The sequence below is a fragment of the Drosophila willistoni genome (assembly GCF_018902025.1).
Source record: "Drosophila willistoni isolate 14030-0811.24 chromosome XR unlocalized genomic scaffold, UCI_dwil_1.1 Seg143, whole genome shotgun sequence".
Taxonomy (NCBI): domain Eukaryota; kingdom Metazoa; phylum Arthropoda; class Insecta; order Diptera; family Drosophilidae; genus Drosophila; species Drosophila willistoni.
Genome location: NW_025814056.1, coordinates 5,038,551 through 5,060,201, shown reverse-complemented (window position 1 = coordinate 5,060,201; position 21,651 = coordinate 5,038,551). Strand labels below are relative to the sequence as shown.

General features: G+C 36.1%; 3 protein-coding genes across 5 annotated transcripts; 1 reads left to right on the top strand and 2 right to left on the bottom strand.

The window, feature by feature from the left end:
- Nucleotides 1-100: 100 nt before the first annotated feature.
- On the top strand, nt 101-4,404 carry LOC6645304 (caprin homolog). The gene is made up of 4 exons (XM_023177559.2): nt 101-639; nt 1,204-1,386; nt 1,447-1,613; nt 1,823-4,404. Exons 1-4 carry the CDS (start codon nt 292-294, stop codon nt 4,095-4,097), a joined length of 2,973 nt encoding a protein of 990 aa, XP_023033327.1. The 5' UTR covers nt 101-291; the 3' UTR covers nt 4,098-4,404.
- Nucleotides 4,405-6,456: 2,052 nt separating this feature from the next.
- On the bottom strand, nt 6,457-7,520 carry LOC26529193. 2 transcript variants are annotated; one of them, XR_006954522.1, is made up of 4 exons: nt 7,328-7,520; nt 7,123-7,268; nt 6,845-7,061; nt 6,457-6,774 (listed from the first exon to the last, which is right to left on the bottom strand). XR_006954522.1 is itself a non-coding variant. In XM_015177832.3 (3 exons), the coding sequence occupies exons 1-3, from the start codon at nt 7,446-7,448 to the stop codon at nt 6,915-6,917; spliced, it is 414 nt and encodes a 137-aa protein (XP_015033318.1). In that variant the 5' UTR covers nt 7,449-7,520; the 3' UTR covers nt 6,772-6,914. The 2 variants fall into 2 exon arrangements, 1 of the variants encoding a protein (XP_015033318.1); XM_015177832.3 differs by having other exon boundaries at nt 6,772-7,061.
- Nucleotides 7,521-9,265: 1,745 nt separating this feature from the next.
- Nucleotides 9,266-16,278, bottom strand: LOC6645303 (protein phosphatase 1 regulatory subunit 16A). 2 transcript variants are annotated; one of them, XM_047011831.1, is made up of 8 exons: nt 16,087-16,278; nt 14,061-14,784; nt 13,860-13,985; nt 13,282-13,357; nt 13,088-13,208; nt 12,444-12,994; nt 9,884-9,937; nt 9,266-9,781 (listed from the first exon to the last, which is right to left on the bottom strand). In XM_047011831.1, exons 1-8 carry the CDS (start codon nt 16,230-16,232, stop codon nt 9,600-9,602), a joined length of 1,980 nt encoding a protein of 659 aa, XP_046867787.1. In that variant the 5' UTR covers nt 16,233-16,278; the 3' UTR covers nt 9,266-9,599. The 2 variants fall into 2 exon arrangements, with proteins under 2 accessions (XP_046867787.1, XP_023033222.1); XM_023177454.2 differs by having other exon boundaries at nt 9,266-10,264.
- Between the last annotated feature and the right edge of the window lie 5,373 nt (nt 16,279-21,651).

The window sequence follows — 21,651 nt, the reverse complement described above, 5'->3', positions numbered from 1 at the left end:
TTTTAAATTTTATCTCCTTTTTTCCCACTATTTTGTATCGCGATGAACCCCCCGGTATTTGCGGTATTTTGTTGCAAGCCAAATACGGTCGCACCGAAACCAGGTTTTTCCGATTCGCGTGTCTGGTCACGCTGCTTGCGAGTTTTTGCGGAGCGGAGAGTGCTGTGTGTTGAAAACGAAATCGAGAAGGAAAGACAAACATTTCATTTTCATTCCACTCAATATTCAAGCGGAAAACAACTCGTAGTCAGATTAACAATTGGTAGTAAGAACACACAAAAGCGGCAAACAATGCCTTCGGCTGCTACCACAATCACCAACAACAATAACAAGGAGAAACGCGCCTCGGTCAGCTCAATTGGTGGTGGCGGCGGAGCAGGCGTGGGTGGTGTCGTCGGCGGCGGAGTCACCAATGGACCGCAGCAGCAGCATTCGAGTCAAAGCAATTTGGCTGAAAAATCACAGGCAGCTGGTAGTCAAACCGATTTGACCAACAACAACAATAATGGCAAGTTAACAAAGAGTGCTGCCGCTGCCTTAAACGCTACCGCCACCGCTGCCATTTCGGAACCGTATAATCCGCTCAAGCAAATGCTGGTCACCATTGAGCATAAGATACGCAATCTGGAGAAGCGTAAGGTGAGTTTGAAGCAAATTGAATTTGCGATTGAGGAAATCTCTAGAAATTCCAGTTAAAATAAAGGATTTTTCGTTCGTGTTGTTGTTGTTGCGAAAATTCCACCATTTTTATTTTCGGTTTTTTTTTTCGTTCTCAACGTTGCTTTGTTTCGTTTTGCTTGCCTTCCCCCCCTCGCCATTCTATCGTTCTCTCTCTCTCTTACTTGGTTTCTCTCTCGCCCTACCCTCTCCGCGGCCCTATATGTTCCTGTCTTTTTTTTTATTTTTGCGACGCCATGTTTTCTATCTGGAGTTGCCAACCCTGGTTAGGGTTAAGCCAGCCGGTTTGCATTATTGCCTGCATTTTAATGAATTGTTTGATTTTTGTGAGCACAAAGAAAAGCAAAAACAACAAATTCATTAAGTTAACATGTTTAATGATTTTAATTAGAATTTTAAGGATAGAAAATAATTATAAGATGCTAAAACTAGATAGAATCATCTGGCAACACTTTATCCTCAATATCGAAATTTTTTCTTCTGCTTTTTCCTATTTATCGATTGCACAAATATATATATATATAGACCAAATTGGAATCGTATCGCGCCATTCAGTCCAGCGGTAAGGAATTAACCTCCGATCAGGCTTTAGCTGTTGCCAAGTATGATGCCGTTTTGGCCAATTTGGATTTCGCTCGCGAAATGGCCAAAAATATGCAATTGCAATCCAAAGAGGTCGAAAAGGAGCAAAAGAAGCAGGCCCGCAAGGTAATTTACCAAAAACACACAGAAAATTGTATGAAAATAATATTTCAAACATCTACACAGGATAATCAAGCCAAGACGCTAGCTGAGACGGCCAAGATTCGTGAAGTCTTGATCTTGCAAAATGTTCTGCAATGTTTAAGCGATGAACAAGTGCGGACCGATTTTCTGAATGGCGAAAATGGAGCTACCAAGTTGGAGTCCGGTGATCTGGAAACGTTGGAAAAATTGTAAGTAATTAAAAATCTCTAAGAATTGTTGTTGCGATTATTGTTTTGCTTATCGGAACTAAGTCTAGAATATTCACAAACTGTTGAAACATTTCTCTGACGTTATCCACTCACTGTATTAAAATGGTTCTTTACCTATTAAGATGAAGAAGTTAAGAAGTTCGTACTAATTCATTAATATCTTTTTGATTTTGTAAAATTCTTTTTAGCTGCTGTGACACTCAACTTCGTCGCCCGGAAGCTGTTGATGATGGGAACTTCAATGCCAATGCACAGAAATCGGCCGAATTGTTTGTCATGACGCTTAATGCCCGAGCCAAGCCGTATGGTGATGTGACCTTTGAAAAGTTACGTCTGATCTTCCAACAGGTACAGGACTGCGGTTATTTGGACAAGTATTATCTAGTGCCGGAGCACGGCAATGTGACGGCCATGGCGAATAGCACAGATAGTGGCACGGGAACGGGCACGGGCTTGGAAAGCGGCGAAAATATTGAGCCGAATGATAATGCCGTTGATCTCGAAATGGAAGTTCATTCAGAGCCATCGGCTGAAAATTCCATTGAAGAGGGCTTGGACAAATTGAATTTAGGTCAACAGCAGCAGCAGCAGGTAGTCGATGTGGATCCGCCACAGCAACACGATCGTTTGCCTGCTCCTCAATTACTGGCCGTGGATCATCAGTTGCAGCAATTGGTGGTGCCGCCGCAGGTTTTCAATGCCGCTGCTGGTGGAGGAGCAGCTAACGCTGCACAGCAGGTTACTGCTGGCGGTGGTGGTGGGGGCGCCGGGGGCAATGGTACGAACACGACACCAGTTCATGTTTTATATGCCCCAGCGCCACCTCAAAGTCATCCCCATCAGCTTATAAGTAGTACCGTGAATCTCCAAGCCATGCAGGGAGTTGGCGGAGCACCAGCACCGCCACCAGGGGTACCTCCACCACAACAATTGTTGCCAGTGCGAGCTGTGGAGCAGAATTACTTTAAACAACCCCAGCAGTCGGCAGTTCCACCACCCCCACAACAACAACAACAACAATTCATGCAACAATTACGTCCTTTGGCCGAAGTTCTTGGTGCCGGCACCTTTCATTTTCTGCAGGACAGCGAATTGGATAATCCCGAAGTGTCACTGCCGCCGCCAGGGACCAATCCAAATTTGATGTTTGAACAACAACAGCAGCAGCATCAGCAACCACAACAAAATCATGTAGAGGATCAACAATCACAGCCGCCACCGCAGCAACAGCAGCAGCCACAGGCCATACAATCGCTGACCTTCACTAATCAATCGTTTCCCAAGCCCCCCCAGCAGCAACAACAACAACAGCAGGGACCGCCAACTGCTTCCAATCCCAATCAACAGCAACTCTTTTCGCCGGTTTTGATTCATGAGCAGCAGCAGCAGCAGCGTCAACAACAGCAGCAACAACAACAACCAATGCTTATAATGACACGGTTACCGCCCCAGCAACAACAGAAACAACAGCAACAGGCGCCGCCACCACCTCAGGGGATTGGAATGCAACCTGGAGATGTTACCGCAGCCTTTCCCTATGACAACTCTGTGGTAGTCAGCTACGAGCAGCAGTTGCAACAGCAATTGAAGCAACAACAAAAGCCCCAGCAATCATTGCCCGTCGAGGAGCAATCCTCGGCTGCTGGAGCTGCATCTGTTGCTACTGGTGCTGGTGGCGATGAATGGCATAGTAATACGAATGCTGCAGCCACAGCTGCTCTCAATAGTGTGCTAAAGAGCCAACAACAGCAGCAGCATCAGCAACAACAACAGCAGCAGCAGCAAAAACAACAGCAGTCTCCGTCAGAAACTGTTGTCAGCAACAAATGGAGCTCAGAGATGAATTCCTCATCAGCCAGCTCGAATGGCAACAAAGAGTGGGCGCCACCGCGTGATCATAGCACAGAGAATGAATCGAATCATTGGAATAACTCGCAGTCCCAAGACGGAGTCGGTGCCGCACGCCGGAATTCGGGCAATTACCAGCGTCGCAGTGGTGGAGGCGATGAGCGACGAGATGGTGGTGGTCGAAATGGCGGTGTGGGCGGCGGTAACTATCGATCCCGTCAGTACGGCAATTCGGCCAATCAAAATGGACGTACCGGAGGCGGAAACTCTGGTGGAGCCGGCAGTGGCGTTTATTTCCGTAATAATGAGACCGGCAATGGCGGTGGCAACAGTTATTACCAAAACGGCAGCGGTGGTAATGGCGGTGTTGTCTACAACAAGGAGTCGCGATACGAATCCTCCGGCGGTGGCGGCGGCGGTGGTCCCTATCGTGGCCAACGTGGCGGTAACCAGCAGAGGAATGGCAACGGTTCATACGGTGGTGGCAGACCAATGAACGATCGCGGGCGTAACGGTGGTCCTAGTGGTGGTGGTGGCGGCGGAGGCAGCGGCGGCTATATCCCACGTCAAACCCAACAGCAGCGTCTTCCTCTTGGATTGGAGAACAAAAACTGATTTGAGAGGACGATAGAAGAAATCTTGTATTAAATATACATATAAAAACTTATTCATACAACACAAAAAACAAGTAAAATCCATACAGAAAAGAAACGGAGCAAAGAAGGATCATCCCACAACTCACTCACACACACATACACAACACACACACACACACACATATATACGCATGAAACGTAGACGTACAATTTACATTTACGTGTAAACTCTCCAAAAAGAAAAAAAAGGAAGAAAAAACAAAACGGGAAAACCTAAAGTAGGAGAATCCTAGAAGATGAATGAAAAGATAGGGGAAAGAACAAAAGAGAGAAGAAAAAACTGTTTTCCGCATTTTTTTTTTGTTTTTTTTTCTATATATATATATATATTTGGAATACAATTTATAATTTAATTTCTTGTCCCAAAACCCCTCCAAAAAAGAAAAAAATTTACTATATATATAATTATGATTTAATTAATTATATGTATGCATAATAAACAAAAAAGCAAAATAAACTAAAAATGAAACAAAACAAAAAAAAACCAACAACACTTAAAAGAAAATGCAAAAAAAAGAACAATTACAAAAAATTAAACTACATTTAAAAAATACATTACTACAGGAAAATCAAAGCTCTAAAAGGGTTTCTAAAACTCTATTCCCAATGAAACAAAAAAAAAAAAAACAAAAAAACCAAAAAAAAACAAAAAAAAAAAACAGACAGACAGAACAGAAGCAAATACTTCGGAGCAGCTGAGCGAGCCAAGTTAATTCAGAAAAGTCTCCAAAACCAACTTCCATTCATCCCGACGCTCCTTGCACATCCCCAAAAAAAAAAACCCGCAAATATAGACAAAAAAAAAATCCACTTTTCTGAGCAAGTATTTATACATCTTAGCAATTAAATTACGATTTCGGAAAATACAACTTATAATTACTATTAAATTTATATATATACACACACACATATATATATATATAAATATATATTGATATATATATATATAAATCAAGCAAGCAAACCAACAGCAAACAAAGGAAAACAAAAAATATTTAAATATACATACATATATATATATATATTATATATTTAGTTACAAGTTCTAATATATCCCATTTCTACATATACTTTGCCTTTCGTTTACTTCCTTCGTATTCTTAATTCTGTTTTGTGATCCATCTTGGACACATATACACACACATACACACACGCAGGAAAAAGAACACAGCAACAAGAAAAATAAAAACAAAAAAAGAAAACATATTAATTATATAGTTGTAATTTTAATGAAAATATTGATAAATGGATAAAATGGAACATAATTTATGCACACTCATTTGTGTATTATAAAAATTAAAAACCAACAAATCAAAAAAGAAAAAAAAAAGAGAATTATGTATTTGCAAACTAGTACATTAAACAAAACAAAAATTATATAAGAAAACTTGCATAGAAATTTATTTCCACAACTCCAAGGACTTTTTATTATAGGAGATGATAATGGTTTCCATTTGAGAAACATTGTCAAATCAATCCACTGCTTAAGTACTAAAAGATACTGAGAACTCCAGACCATAGATAATTTATGTGTTACTATACGTTCAGAATTATGGAAGAGAAGATCTCTCTGTCTCTTTCATCTCTCGAACCTATGCGTAAAGAGAACATTATATATATAAAAATACTTAGAATAGCTAAGCGAGTCAAGTTAATTAAGAAAAGTATCCAAAGCCCACATCCATGCATATGAAAGAATATGAATATTTACAATTTAGAAGACTTTAACTAGAAAGAGACGAAGAGAGTAAGAAGTACTTAGAACCGAAGGAGATGGCATGTCTACTCACACAGACCCGCATTGCATGGCAAAATATACTTCTTCACCTTTGGTTTTGAATAAAGTTTAAAAGTTTTACATTTAATATTGACACTAATAGAAATATTAAATTCATTAATAAATTTCCTTGTTGTCATCATGATATGTGTCTGAGATAGGATAAAGATTTTGTAATCGGTGGAATTTGAATAAGTACGACTAAATTATTTTGGTCCTTTATGATTAAAGTACATAGTACATGAAAAATAATCGTTCTCGTTCGTTAGAAAAGTTTATTTGTCTCTATTCTTCATGAATTTTAAAACGAATTGCGCTAAAAACATTGGAAGGAGACATCAGAAGAAGAAACAGATTTAATAAAATGATAAACTACTATATTCTCTTGGCTCACAAACCCAATCAAGAATGTATACAGTGTATGTATGTACATATATATAATACATCTAACATTTAAAAACCCGTCAAACAGTTCTTCTAAGATAATGATCTAATATCAAAAAATGTCTAGAATATTATAGTTTATTTAATTTTTCCTTTTAAAATTTTCCCTATTATAGAAATTTGTTACATTTTTCTAAACAATTTAGAATGGAAATTGCGGCATTTGCAAGGCAGTTAAAAAGATTATTGGATGAAATCAATCGGAAAGTTTCAAAGAATAAATCGATGTCAACATTCTATTGAATACATTTGACAACGAAATGTTATGATATGTCAGAGACAGATTATAAACCCATAAGAAAGATGCATCCGACCAGGTCTTAAGGCACTATAATGTATCCAAGAGTATCCCAGATATCCTATCATAATGTCTGCACAGGTAATGAGGCTGTTCTAAGAGAGAGTCGGTTCATTTCTAGGCAATAGAACAAATGTTTAATACAATCACGTAAATTGTATAATTACATGCAGGATAAGTTACTTACAGTACTTAACAATTTACTAATATACATATAAATATCACATTAGTTTGACACACATTTATGTGAAATACCATTAAAGAGCTTTCTTCTCCAATCCTTCATTTTTGTCCGTGGAATCTGAGTCGTCGCAAAGAAACCAGAGACCCGCCAGTATAAAAGTGATTCCTATGGCCGACAAAGGACTCAGTGGTTCGTTATACACAACGATACCTAAAATAAACTAAAACAGATTTCGATACGAACATTATGTATAGGTATAGAAAGGATCGGGGATCACTCACAGACATAACATAATTGGAAGCAGCAGTCAAAACGGTCGCCGTCAGAGTTTGTGGTGTCATTTGAAGGGCTTTGAGGAAATATCTTAAATTGCAGACATTACAGAACAGCATTAGGCCAAGTGGTAGAAGTTGCAGCACAATGAAATCTAAATATTTCCAATTATTATTCCAAGATTCAAAAGGTAAACAATATTGAACAACAAACCAATTGATGCCGGAAGAAAATCCAAAGATTTGAGGTAGCTGGGCATTTTGCCAAAGAAGCTTCCGCCGGCAGCAAAGGCACCTGCCAGAAAGCTATAACGGTAAGTGTATAAAGATTCCATTTTTCATAAAATAAAAGCAAACGGCAATAATCAGTTGCTTAATGGGCAATAAACCGGCACATCAGCTGATAGTGTTGAATAACCTCTCGATGAATACTGGTTTATTAAAGCTGGGAACGTGTCGTGACACGATACACGCAATTCTAAGACACTGCCATCTTTGATTGAAATGTAACGACTTCCTTATTTGAAAAGCTGTTTGAAAGTCAGGAAAATACATAATTTAAGGACCTTCTTGAACACGTTTATAGATGAACTATAACTCTTCGCAAGAGACAACTTGTAAAACGGCCTAGCACTTCAATTTGAATGCAACAACAAATTTGTTAAAAGGTCTGCCACATTCATGTAAAATAATAATTTCATAGACGAATTATTGCTACATGATCTATAATTTGTTTTTATATAATTTAAGAAAGTTAACTTAACCAGTTTTTTTTTTGTTTGAAATACTCTTTAATTCAGTTCTCCCCATTCATTTCCATTTTGAACCGATGTAACTCAAAAGTTAAAAGATATTGCACTTAATTAACTTGATTTCGCATTTATTTTTACAAAAACTTTTTTTTTTATTATTATTAATAATAATTTGTTGTTGCTTCTAATGCCAATAGATCGAAAGAAAGTCTCATTTTGCTAATTGCGCGTTGTATAATTTGTTTATGCGTTTTGTGTGTGTGTGTGTGTGTGTGTGTTTATGTGTATGTTTTTGTTTTTGTTTTTTTGGAATTGTGTTATATAATATATATATTTGTATATACAAAAAAATATTTAAGTAAATCAATTTATAAATATAAATAATACAATTCATCATATCTAGTCACCAAAAAGCAGAGCAAAGTACAACAAAAAAAAAATAGTTATATCAATAAAGGAATAAAAAACAAATCTAAAAAGATTTCATTTACATTTTAGAGTAGGACAGAGAAAAAAAAACAATACGAACTCCTTGGTTTTTAGACAATGTACATATAGATGTATATGTATTATAATAATGAAATTTGGTTGTTTGTATAGTTTTTTTTTTTTTTTAAATTGCTTGCGATGCGATTGCTTTGCTTTGCTTGCCTTTTCCTCGGTTTGTTTTATGTTTTCTAAACTAAAATTTTTGCTATCATATATTTATTTATTATTTTCTCATGCATAATACTTTGCTTTACTTTTTGTTTTCATTTTCTCATTTACCTAAACATTCAATCGAAGCAAATAATTGGATTGCTCGCAATTAACAATAGTTCTTGACAATTTAGATAAATATGCAGCATGTACATATACATTTACATTTATAGTTATATAATATATATTAATATATATATATTTATTTTTTTTGTTTAAACTAAATTCAACTGTTCACATTTAAATTGCGTTTTCGTTTTTGTTTTTCTCTAAATATTTTAGTTTTTAAATTATTATGTGTGCCTAGGAAAATGCGAAACGACTTTGAGCCGTTCTTTCTATCTCTTTTTTCTTTCTCCCTTACTCTCTTCTTTTCTCAGTTCATAGAATTGAACTCTTACACAAAAAAAAATTGTTTTTTTATATTATATATAAGTTTTTTTTTTGTTTTTTTAAGTATTTTACATACAATTCTCGAATCAATTTCTTTCCAAGAACAAAAAGACACTTTTATTTGCTGGCCATCGCACTATATATCTATCTATATAAGATTTCCTAAATTTTCGTATACCTAAAATGTTTTAAATCTGTTTCGCTTTGCATCTTTTGCCTTGAGCACCTTTCCAAATCGTAGCAAATTTCTCATAAAACAATAATGGAGGGACGATCTCTATCAATGTTATACTGATTACTCAATATCTGTCGAAAACTGAATACATAGAAATAATCAATTTTAGACTAGAAAAACAAAAAAAAAAAAAAAAACCGATTGCATTTTGTAATATTGGAATGAAACAAAATGAATATCAAAACATTTTTCTTTTCTTTTGATTTTGGGAAGATATTTTGGGTACTCTAAATCGATGTCCAAAACAATCTTCGAATCGCCATGGTAAAGAATCCTTATCAACTATTCTTGATATAGTTTCGAAAGGAAGAAAGACTTGTTATACGAAACTTTGGAAAAAACTTGCAACTTTCTCCCTCTCTTCCCCCTGCGCTTTTTGGAATTCTCTAAACGTTTGCTCATCTCGTTTACATTAGGATACAACATTTGCGACTCGAACTGGTGCTATCGCTGACCACATCGCCGGTGATGCCGCTAAATTTGTTCATCGAATTGTTGGCGGCTGTTGCTGAAGATGTTTCAAATTCCAAATAGCTGGGACTCATGTGACCCAAGCCCAGGGGTTGGGTGGCAATTGGTCCTCCGATTCCTCCAGCTCCTCCTCCCACTATTGATGATGATGATCCTCCTCCAGATGATCCACCTCCTGCATTGTTGTTGTTGTTGTTTATGTTGTTGCTGGTGTTGTTGCCATTGTTGTTGTTGCTGGTGCTAAGGTTGTTGTTGTTCACTGTGGTGGCGGCTCCTAAAACAGAACCATTAGTTGTTGTTGTTGCGGATGCTGCTGCTGCTGCTGCGGCTGCGGCTGTTCCTGCGTTTGTGGTTGATGTTGCAGATGATGATGTTGTTGTTGTTGTTGCAGATGATAAATCAAAATTATTGAGGACATTGGCGGTGCGTGAAAGCGAACGTTGTTTTTTTAAATTTGATAATGTAGCAGCACTATAACCATTATCCATGGCAACATGTTGCTGATGGTGTTGTTGCTGATGTTGCAACAATAATGCCTGATGCTGTTGTTGTTGTTGTTGTTGCTGATGTTGATGTTGCTGATGATGAGTGCTGTTTGTGTCTACATGAAATGAAGTGAATGGGGGTGTATGTTGTTGTTGTTGTTGTGTGTGATATTGTTGTTGTTGTTGTTGATGTTGATGCAGGCAGGCGACGGCAGACGACACAAAAACGGGTGAAATAAAATGAAAATAAAACAAATAATAAAAAAAAAATAAATACAGAAAAAACAAGCAAATGTTATGTTTACTTCTTTTTGAACATGTATGTATGTGTGTTTATATGTATGTGTGTGTGTGTGTGCGTATGGACATCTAATGGCATGCAGAGTTTGAAGAGTTTGAGAGTTAAAAGTTTGTGTGGGGTATCCTTTCTTTATATTTAGTTATGGGGTCGGTTGTTTGTTTGTTTAAGAGAAGTTGTGTGTTAATGCAAAATCTGTGTTGCGTTTTATAAAGTCAATCTTCAAAGTCGTTCTTCAAAAAATAACAACTTCTCTATCTATGGGGAAACGTGTGCTTTTTCATTTGATTTGACCCAAGAAGTAATGTGTAGAAAAGTATGTAATATCTTCCTCTTGCTTTTATGGGATTTCATCCTATAGTAAATATTAATTACTTTTCAATTTCACTTGGATCTCTGTAAATAAGACAATCTAACTATTCAAAAAAAATCGTAATAGATCTATTAATGGATTTACGTTCTAAATCTTAATAGATTAACGTCGTTCTAAATCTTAATAGATTTACAATTTAAGCAATTTGGCACTCTCTCTTCAAGCTTATGCCATTTTAAAATTAGGAACTCACAAATTGTCAATGAAACTTGATACATAAAAACACAATAAACCATTACAAAAGAACATATTAAAGTTATATTCAATTCAAAGAGTTTTTTTAATCCAATTGCAAAAGAAAATATTCCAAAAACAAGTATCAAACGGTATTATTTAATATTTGCTTGTGGTTCTAATTTTGATTATTTAATGCAAGCAACTGATTTAAAAAAAAAAATACTAAAGATTAATCTAAACACATATTTTAATTTATGCACCAAAAAGTTAACCAATTATTTAAAAACTAACTTAATTGGTACAAACTCGATAACAAAAAAGAGAAGAAATAATAAAATCTGTGATCTTTTCTTGAAATACATTGCATACTTTAAGGAGCAATGTAACGCAACTGATCTGTAACTATGTACATTCATATGTATGCCCCTAATTGGAGACCTGACTAAACTAGAATGCTGTTGATCTCGAGTTCAGAACATCGACATAGATGGCACTACGGAAAGGTAGTTCCACCGGGGATAACGGAAAAGGATTTGGGATTAACGAAAAATAAGTTTTCAATCATTTTAAAACCAAAATACTCCTTGCCTTCTTCCTTAACTCGATCTTAAACGATGCGAAATATACATTTTGGTTTGTACAATTTTTCAAATATTTTTGGTTTTTATCACCCTTTAAAGAAATAAAAAGGAAAGGAGAACAAGTATCAAAATTGAAAAATAACCACATTTTTTTAGAAGCCTCTATAAAGAAGATAAGACAGTTGACAATTGAGTGAAATATTTGTTAAAAGACTAACTCTATGACGACATATTACAGGAATTTCTTAACAATAAATCGCATTTAATTTATAGAATTAAACACAATAGCCTCTTATAAGGTAGCCCCTTATTTAAGTCCAGCCATGTTTAACGTTTCCTATTAGAAAGTAGCCCCCGTGTTAAGCGAGGGGCAGGTGTAAATACATAAATCTACAAATTATTACACATTTTGGAGTAAAGTTCACTTAATTAAAGAGTCCCTAAAAGCCCTCCATAAAACTTCTCGTCTTTATTTTTTGATTTGTTATAGGTAACTTTGACAGTCGACTAATTGAAGTGTATTCAATTTTTGTTCATCTTGTCATTGCTGGCTGTTGTTTTGTTAATTTTTGCATTCTGAGTTATATTTATTTCGTTTTAGTAGGGTCGTTAAAAAAACATTAAAACATTGACACTGACACAGAGACAAAAACTGAGATGGAGACGGAGACGGAGACAGAGGAAGCGTTTAAGCGAAAGAAGTCGAGATGTTTCGAGTGTTTGTGTGTGTGTTTCTGTGTGATTGTGGGCGTTTGGGTGTTCGACATATGCGAGTGTGTATGTATGTGTATGTGTGTGTGGGTGTGGGTATTGTGAATGGGTGGGTGGGTTGTGTTTGGTTTGTGATATTCGAATTTGAAGCTTACCCACTAAAACAGTGACCTGGACATTGATTTTGCCATTGGCAGCCTCCTTGGATGATTGAATTTGTACGGCCTCGGCACTGGCTGCCGTTCCCTTGTCGGACAGAATAACAGCCGCTGCCGAGGTGGCACGTTGATGCTCACCTGCAACTTGGCCAGTCGATCCAATCGATTTGAATTGTTGTTGCTGCTGCAGCTGCTCGGAGTCATTCTCCCGGCCATCGGGTGGACGTCTTGGTAAATAGGAATGTTGTGTATTGTCTACCGCATCGGCCGATTTCGAATGCGGCATCAATTGGCCATTCAAACTGGCCGTTGATGGGCGTTTCTCGCCATTGTTGTTAATGTTGTTGGTATTATTATTAATATTTGTATGCTGATAGCCGCCATAGCCATTGGGTAAATCGGTAGCCCCCGATGGAGCAGCACCACCGCCACCCTCCGTGGTGGCCGTAGCCTCCTGGGCCTGCAAACGCAGGCGAGTCTCTTCGACGGCATCTTTTTTGGTTGTCAGTGTCTTATCGCGTAAACTAGTGCGACGCACCGATTGGGCTCTGTACGAGGCAACAAAATAAACGTTAATGAATCACAACAATTTGTAAATTGACATTGTCATTTCTTTTCTTTTTTCTTTTTTTCTTGTTTACCTGGTATTATTGCTCTGTGAGCGTCGAACGCGCCTTCGTTGCGCCTCCGCCAGTCGTTTGCTCTCCTGCTCAGTTTTCAGTTGCTCGATGCGTTCCCTTATCTCCGGATCTTCACAAATATCTACCAAAAATGAGTAAGTATGTCAATCCAAGATTACCCTAGTAGATGTTTGTTTTGTTTATTCTTTATTTACCCGAGGGCGTTTCATCGTCTTTGTTTCGTACATTCAAATCGGCGCCACATTGGGCGAGCATCTCCAAAACCTCAAGCTAAGGACAAACAGAGACAATTAGTCAGTTAAAGAGGATTCATGACAATAATAAATACATACAACCCTAACTGGGTCAATCAAAGATTCAACTATGATGTATTCTAAAGTTTCTCTGACGTTTTCCAAGTATCATTGGAATATTTATGACATTTAACCTTATGTTGGATCTTATAACAGCTTTAGCAAGTTTCTTAATTGATACATTTATCCATTTTTTACTAATAACAATTAATTTAAAGTATTAAAAATATACTCGTCAGGATCTAGAATCTACATTGATACTGTTTACATGGACTGGACAACAAACTAATTCTCATGAACAAAAAGGTAAACTTTGATTTCTTTGTTTGCTTCATTTAGTTGTAATTCTCAACTAGTTTTATCATTGCATCCTAATACTTGCTGCTGCCCATGAAATATCTTTTATGTAAAATGACTTCGAATTCATTTCATTTTTGATGCTTAAACATAATCATGATAATAATTTTTTTTTTACTTACATGTCCCCAACATGCAGCCGCATGCACTGGCGTCCACAGATCCTTGTCCATGGCATCAACATTGACATGCTGCTCCAGTAGAAATTCCACCACACGGACATAACCATTGGCCGCAGCAATATGAAGCTGAAATTAAAGATGTATAGAATACATGTGGATAAATTAAGATTGTTGGGGTTAGAATAAGATGAATTAGTTTACCGGAGTGGCACACTGATAGTCCGGCTCTTCGAGATCGCCGCCAGTGCGTGCCAATTCCATGAGATCTCTCAGCATGACGCGCTCCGTGGAGGAGCGCGTTTCATCGATTAGCTCCTGGGTAACGCCACGTTGAGCCATCTCGCCCTCGATGAAATCCAATGTGTTCTCATCATCGCACAGGTCGTAGGGCATATTACCATCCGTGTTGACGGCCAATAGATTAGCACCATGCCGTATGAGTATGCGCACCAGCTCCAAATGGCCACACGTGGCCGCCGCATGTAACGGCGTCCATTTATCACTGTCCTGGGCGTCCACATTGGCCCCATACTCGAGCAGGAGACGCAGCATATCCACATTATTGTCAATGCACGCCTGATGCATGGCCGTCAGCCCATCCTCATTGGCTGCATCCGGTGTAATGCCGTGCTGCAGCAATGCAGCCACCTCGGGCATATCATTCCGCGATGCGGCCTCCAATAGCACCACACTATTCTCAAAAGAGATGTGACGGCGACCGCTTAACGTGGCCGTGCCATTCGCATGCCGGAAATGATGAGTTGTATCGCCGCCGCCATTCAGTAGATGGCTATTTGTCGAACCACCGCCACCGCTGCCACTGCCCCCGCCGCTGCCACCACTTCCGGTATACCCTTTGGACCGCTGCAATTTAACCCATTCTTTTTCCTTTTGACGGGCCAACTTCAATTGTTGAGCACGCCGCCTGAAATGCCATTCAAATGAAATGGAATCAAAAAAAGTGTTTTAAATTCAATTTCATTTTACTCAAATAATGCAATACACTTTCAACACTATCTACTTTTATTGGGTAGATCTACAAAGACTGAGAAAAACTATATAAAACTATCTCTAAAAAACTTTTTTAAATGTCAAAACATAAAATCCTCTTTGAGTTTTCTCACTGATAAGAGTAAAAGGATTTTCTATATAAATTAAGTTTAAAGGAAACTCATTAGCTCAAGGATTACAAAAGGATTACCAAGGCAGCAGGCAAAAAAAAAAGAGAGAGAGAAACAGTTCAAGCAAACGAAAAAAAACCTTTATCCTCAACAACTTAAATATACATAATTTATCCTTAATTTTTCCTTTTTTTCTCAATTTTTCTTTAAGCTTCTTTTGGTGGAATATTTAAAGAACAATTTGCCGAGTAAATCATTTTAACTATGACTGTATACTACATACATAAGTATGCATTTGTATGTCCATTAATTGCATTGAATATTTTATACAGTCAATATTTGATAGATTTTTTTTATGTTTTTTTCTGAATGATTTTCGATGAAATTCGTGACCAATATTTGCCAACCGCCCATGAAAAAGAGACTTCTCTTGCAATTTGGTTTTTTTTTTCATTTTGTTTTGTTTATCCAGGACTCTGGAAATGGAAGTAGGTTGAACAAGTAGAAAAAGAAATGCGATTTCATTCTTAATTAAAATGAAAAGTTTCACTATAAAATTTTGCGTTTTTGTTTATTTCTTTAATTGCAGCTTTAAGCTGTATTTACAGCTGCAATTTGCCTGACAAGTGCCCTAGGAAGGCGAAAACAATCCGACGAAACCTTAAATAAACGCACATGCACATCCGTGAATACATATAGACGGATGAGTGGAATGAGAGACTGTGAGTGCTCGTCTATTCCTCAACTAGAAATTGAGTTTTAAGTCTCTATTAAGCTTATTTCATTTGGATTTCTGTTTAGTTTGTTGTGTAAATTAAAGTTGTGCCTGAGTAACGAGTTGGTGGATAATATCCACTGGATATACTATAAAAGCGAATGCAAGATGTTTTTGTAAGTGTATTTAGTACAATTTATAAGTTTCTCAGCATCCAAAGTCTTGCAGAAATGATGATTTCACTATTGCCACTATATTGGTTAAAGGATAATGCTCTATGTTCGCTATCTATGTTCTAAGGTATTTCTAAAAGTATTGCTAGTTAGCAAAAATAGTTATCTTTCAGATATTATTGATTGAAAACGTGTTTTAGGATCATATTTGTACTTACAGTCTTGCCAATTGCAATCGCTCGTGTGTGGGTAGACTCTCCACGGTTTGCATTTCGGCCACCAGATCGGCGTGCTCCATTTTGAGTTGCTTTGCATAGCTGGCATCCTCCTGACTTTTGCGCTGTATTAGAATACCTTTGATCATTTTGTAGTTGTTGTTAGTTTTTGTTTCTATTTTTTGTTTTTGTTGTATATTGTTGATATGTAATTGAAATGTTTATATATTTCTTTATTGAAGAATTTAATGCAATATTTTTATAGCAATTGTCCAATTGCTGTCGTTGCTGACGCTGTTGTTGTTCGTCGTCTTCCTTGTCGTTTGCAAATTTGTATGCAAATTGTAATTTGCATCTTTGAATATGATTTGGTTGTTGTATGCATGCATATGTGTATGTGGATTGGATTTTATTTCATTGTTTTCATTGGGGCAGCTGCTGTTGCTGTTGCTGTTGCCACATCTGATGTTGCTGCTGCTGCACCCGTTAAACTCCCGAGGCAACTTTTATGTCGTTGTCGTTGTCGTAGTCGTTGTCCTTTCTGCTCTTTGTTTACTTTTGATTTTGTTGCGTTTGGCTCACTTTTCAACAACTCTGCAAGAAGAATAAAGTAAAGTGATTACATATACATATATAAAAACTATATGTTTTATTATTCTATAACATTTCGCCCAAGATTTTCCATATGATGGATGGAGAGAGACAGGGAGAAAGCAAGAGAGATGATAGACCTCATGAAAATGCAAGAGATTCAAATCAAATTGCATGATAAACTCGAGTAAGATAAATGATGGCAGTATGCAACGAGGGCTTGGGTTAACTTAGGTCATGGCTGAGATAAACAGCCAAGTTTAGAGTATAGTCAGGCAATTGAGCTAAGGGATCCATCTATATCATATAACGTTCTCACACTTCTCACTCTATACTTTTTTTTCTAAAACTTTAATTCATAATGATTTTAATGCACTTCTTTTTCTCGAATCATAGAAATTTGGATAAATTCCTATTTTTTAAAAGATTTTAACACAAGATACCTTTGTAAATATATAAATTTTAAGTTGTACTAATTGCAACTAAGTATTTAAATTAGTCAGTGTTTTACTATTATAATTTAAAAGTACAAATAGGATAATTTAAGAAAATTATGCAATACTTTTCTCTTTTAGATGATCTTCTGCAGCATAAAAGTTTAGGTATTTTTGATAATAACTGTTCTATAAGTATTACATCTCTAATCAAAACCGGCAAACTATTTTTAAAAACAGTCTTCATATATGCCTACTTGAGCTTTATTTTTCCGAAAGACAAGTTGTTAGGAACAAAGAAAACATAGAACATAACAAAAAAAAAACCAAGACTGACTTAAATGGATTTTATTTTTGTTGATGGTTCTAATAGTTGAAGGGTTCGTAAGTTAAGACTCACTGTTAGATACTTGAAATGATTTCATTCGAGGTTAGAGTATTTGCACTTTCTTATTAGCCCTGTTTTTTGGCTTTAGAAGCGTTGAAGTGTAAGATGTTTGTGATGTGTATGAGTTGACGCAAGCCTTGTGGGTTCTTTTTTGTTTTTTTTTTCTTTGCCACGACCCTTTCTTCTTTTATTTGGTGGAAACGTTGTTAGCAGAAGCTTTTCTCTGACCTGACATTGATGTTACAGAAGTTGAACGTGAAGAGGAATCGGAGATGGGATAGAATGTGATGCCTTAAATAAGTTTTAGCCACCGCTTAAGCTCAAATTGCAGCAGCATGCCATCCAACAAGGCAGCCAACCATCATTGAGAATTGAGTTTATTTGTCTTGAGGGCCACTTAGGAACTAACTTGAGTATGTGCAACTCAACGACCAACTTGCACTTGCAGATTGTCTGTCTGTCTGTCTGTCTGTCTGTCTTTATGGTCGCCCTGTGCATCTCCCCCACTGTTTTCCCATCTGAGAAAGGAACTTCACAAAGAGAATTTCAAATTTCCTAAGCTACATCTATTTTTTATTATTTTTCTCTTTTTTCTACTTCTTGCGGATAACGTATGTGTGCGAAAATGGTACTAAGTCGCTAATTTAGTATGCTATCTTCCAACCGCTTCCTTCTTTACCTTCTCCTTTCTATCATCTTCCCAAAAAAAAAATAGAAAGAAAAGTCAGTAAATAATGAAAAAGAAAATGGGGAAATTGTTGAGAAAAGTTGAGAGCTCTGGGAAAGGTAAATACGGGATTACCTTTGGAGTGCGTCAGAGAAAACAGGTATACATTATTTAAATTGTTAAAAAAGTTAAGTTTAAAAAAAAGTATCTAGACCATGTAAGGCCCAAATCCATAAGGTTCAATTAAAAAGTTTAAATTGCACTCCAATTACAACAAAAAACTGACTTTAATTTGATATTGCCATTGTTTATATGTAAAGTAGGCCAATACATATTTACATACATGTATGTTATCAAAATGCTTCAAAGGAGGCACTAAGCACTTATTACAGAAAGTACATGGCCAAATTGTTAGAGACTTTTTACAAGGCTTTTGCCATCGTTTAATAAAAAGTGAAAAGTTTTTCAAGTTTGTCGGATTACAGTGAGTGATACTACTTTATTATATTCACTAAAGGAGAGCTTAAAGAAGGCATTTCACAAATTTTATTATATAGACAAAAGATTTAAAAACGGGGGACAAATTTGATACCCCATCAAACATGTTCGTTTTGAATAAACGTAAAAACATTTAAATGAATATAGCTTAAATTTAAATTGGGTTAGTTTGAAATCAAAATATCCATGTAAATTTTGTTTGATACTAATAAACTGACAATAACTTTGATAGATCAAGTTGATATTTACCCCTATATATGTGCTGTGTATCAAAGGTTTTAAGCTTCTCATAGAGCATGGTCTCTACATAAAATATACAAAAACTGGCTAAAGAAAAAACTGCAACTGGAATATACATATATCAACAAAAGAACTACTTATATAACAATTCTAAGGAAAAGCATCCTTAAAAGCATTAAACAACAAAAACAAAAGCTAATTGCATTAAACAATCAATTAGAATTGAAGTATTCTCAAAACCTTGAAACAACTTTGATTTACCATTGAGCTAAACAAAGTGTACAATTAATATGTATATTAAATTTTAATAAGACAAAGGTTACTTGTTTCATTTGAATGGAAATGAGCTTTCATTTAATATACTTTGTACGAGAAGTTTTGCTTGAATTCATTTTAAATGTGTTCACATTCAGCTCATTGAGTGTAAATTTGTTATGCAAATCGGACAGTTCTGTTTTGGTTTTATTCACCCCCCACACACACATCACACACACACACCTCCCACCTCCCCGCTGGAAAAATATGATTTTTTCGTACTTGATATCGTAACTTTTAGTTGTATTTAATAGTGAATTGCATTCGAATTTTGTATTCAATGCATTTGACACATGCGAGAAAATGACAAACATCGACAAAAACTGAGATTGTACAAAAACAGAAGCCAAAACGACATCAAAAAATCATGCCATTAAGAGGGAGCAAATTTTAATCGAATATCGATTATGCTTAAAAGGGGGGATATTTGTAGCTGCTCTATAAAGGAGGGGGCTATACAACATGTACACGCTCTTTTCAGTTTCCTGTTGTGCCAGTTATAAACGTGTGTACACGTCTACTACAGTGGAAGCCTACAAATTGAAACGTTTGGAAATAAATAAAAACAAAAATCTTAAAAATCAAAAAAAAAAAAAAAATATTTAAAAATTATTCTTGAGCTACACTTTTTCAGATTGAATTTGAGAAGGGATTAAAACTTTTGGTTTTACAAGAGATTGAGCATAAAAAGGAAAAAACTTCAATTTAAAACTATCATATTTAAAGAAAAAAGTTATATATGCTTCTTATGTTTTTTTAAAATTTTAGCACATTCCAGCTTGAAAAACGATTTTATTTTTATAGAAGATCTTTTTTTTTTTGGAACTGATAAATTGATGCTTTAAGAAAGTAGATTGTAATGATTGATTTAAGTACTTTCATGATTTAAATTTACATTTTATATAAAATTCCCTTCTTAGAGATAGATTTTCCATCGGTTATAGTGTGTGTTCTACTGTACTTGTATTGTACATCCTGTTAAACGTAGAACTTTGTTGTTCTGGTTGCTTTCCTCTTGAGATGAAGCCGCCAAATTGAAAGACATGGGAAGGGAGCGAAAGCAGGAAAACGGAGAAGTATCAAGGATATTGCAATGCAATTTTCGTTTATGAGCCCCGAACAAAAGAGGAATTTCCTGTCTATGGCTAAAGGAGTGTGTGTGTGTAAGAGAGATATTGTGTGTCTGAGCGTGGCTCTATATGCGTATGCCAAAATCTGTACTTGATACGTATAACGCATACAAACACAGACGGTAGCAAATCAGTGTTGTCAATTTTTTTTTGAATAAAGATCATATTGCAATATAAAAGAAAGTGAAAGAACGGAGACTTCAACTTTGAAGAAATTGTTATCCTTTCATTATTAAATAAAGTGTATTAATATGAAACTACTTCATTTACGTTTAAACTTTAATTCAGTCCACTTAAATATAAGATGATTTACTTCTTTTTTCTTATTCCACGATAAAGTGAAGTTAATAAAAAACAATAAATTAATCTGTTATAGAATGCAAACAACAACTGCGTGTTTCAAGAGTAAAATCAAAGTTTTATTCCTTAAAAAATATATGAATTAACAAGAAAGAAAGGTAAGTTTTTTGGAATTTATTAAGTTTGTACTTTAAAAGGCAAAGGTTTATTTCATACAAAAATTTCTTTAATTTCTTTTAAAAGTTAAAAGTAAATGACGAAATGAGGGATTTCGTTTTATCATTTTTTTTTGTATTGATTTAGTGCGTTCATTAAAAAAAAAAAAATCAAACGATATGATGTCATGCATTTAGAGGTTAACAAACTTTGGTTTTTCGGCTAAGGCTAAAATTCCAAACAAAACGCTAAACGGCCAGCTCTGACGTAGAACTTTTGAAGAGCTGTTCATCACGGCGTATGCGTGTTATCTGCGGTCAGGCAAGCCCCAATGTGTGTAGCCTTCCCCTGTGTGCTTTCATCCACCCGACTCTCCCGTTTGCCTGCACCCGTTTTTTTTTTTTTTTTGTGATTCGCGGTTTTAGGTTTAACCATTTTGCACGCCCTTTTTTTGGTTGTTGTTGTGTCTGACATTGCTTAAGCTCAAGTCTCTGATATTTATTCAGCTATTTAATAAATAAACGCTCAAAGCAAATAATTTATGGCATTAAGACATTAGACAAGATAAGATAAACGAAAAAAAAAGAACGTCGAAGAGAGAAAAAAAATTAAAAAAGGTGAAAAACTCTTAAAGCGAATTTTCGCTCAAGTGTTGCAACATCAAGGCAAGTGACGACGTAGACGACGACCTAAAGAGCAGACAGGAGCCTAGCAAGCAGTAGCAGCAGGACGAGCACGAGTAAGAAGGGACGCTACAAATGAATGGCACTCGACAGGCGCAATATGCAACATGAGTCCAACAGTCAACAGCAACAAAAACAACAACAGCAACTATGAGGCCACATACAC

Bases quoted from the DNA above. Each gene is read 5' to 3' on its own strand.
- LOC6645304 (XM_023177559.2), top strand. From the start codon at position 292: ATGCCTTCGGCTGCTACCACAATCACCAACAACAATAACAAGGAGAAA. The intron at 640-1,203 runs GTGAGTTTGAAG...ATATATATATAG, and splicing joins GCAATCTGGAGAAGCGTAAG to ACCAAATTGGAATCGTATCG. The intron at 1,614-1,822 runs GTAAGTAATTAA...AATTCTTTTTAG, and splicing joins CTGGAAACGTTGGAAAAATT to CTGCTGTGACACTCAACTTC.
- LOC26529193 (XM_015177832.3), bottom strand. From the start codon at position 7,448: ATGGAATCTTTATACACTTACCGTTATAGCTTTCTGGCAGGTGCCTTT. The intron at 7,269-7,327 runs GTTTGTTGTTCA...GGAAATATTTAG, and splicing joins TTTTCTTCCGGCATCAATTG to ATTTCATTGTGCTGCAACTT. The intron at 7,062-7,122 runs GTGAGTGATCCC...AATCTGTTTTAG, and splicing joins CTTCCAATTATGTTATGTCT to TTTATTTTAGGTATCGTTGT.
- LOC6645303 (XM_023177454.2), bottom strand. From the start codon at position 16,232: ATGATCAAAGGTATTCTAATACAGCGCAAAAGTCAGGAGGATGCCAGC. The intron at 14,785-16,086 runs GTAAGTACAAAT...ATGGCATTTCAG, and splicing joins CGATTGCAATTGGCAAGACT to GCGGCGTGCTCAACAATTGA. The intron at 13,986-14,060 runs GTAAACTAATTC...CTTTAATTTCAG, and splicing joins ACTATCAGTGTGCCACTCCG to CTTCATATTGCTGCGGCCAA.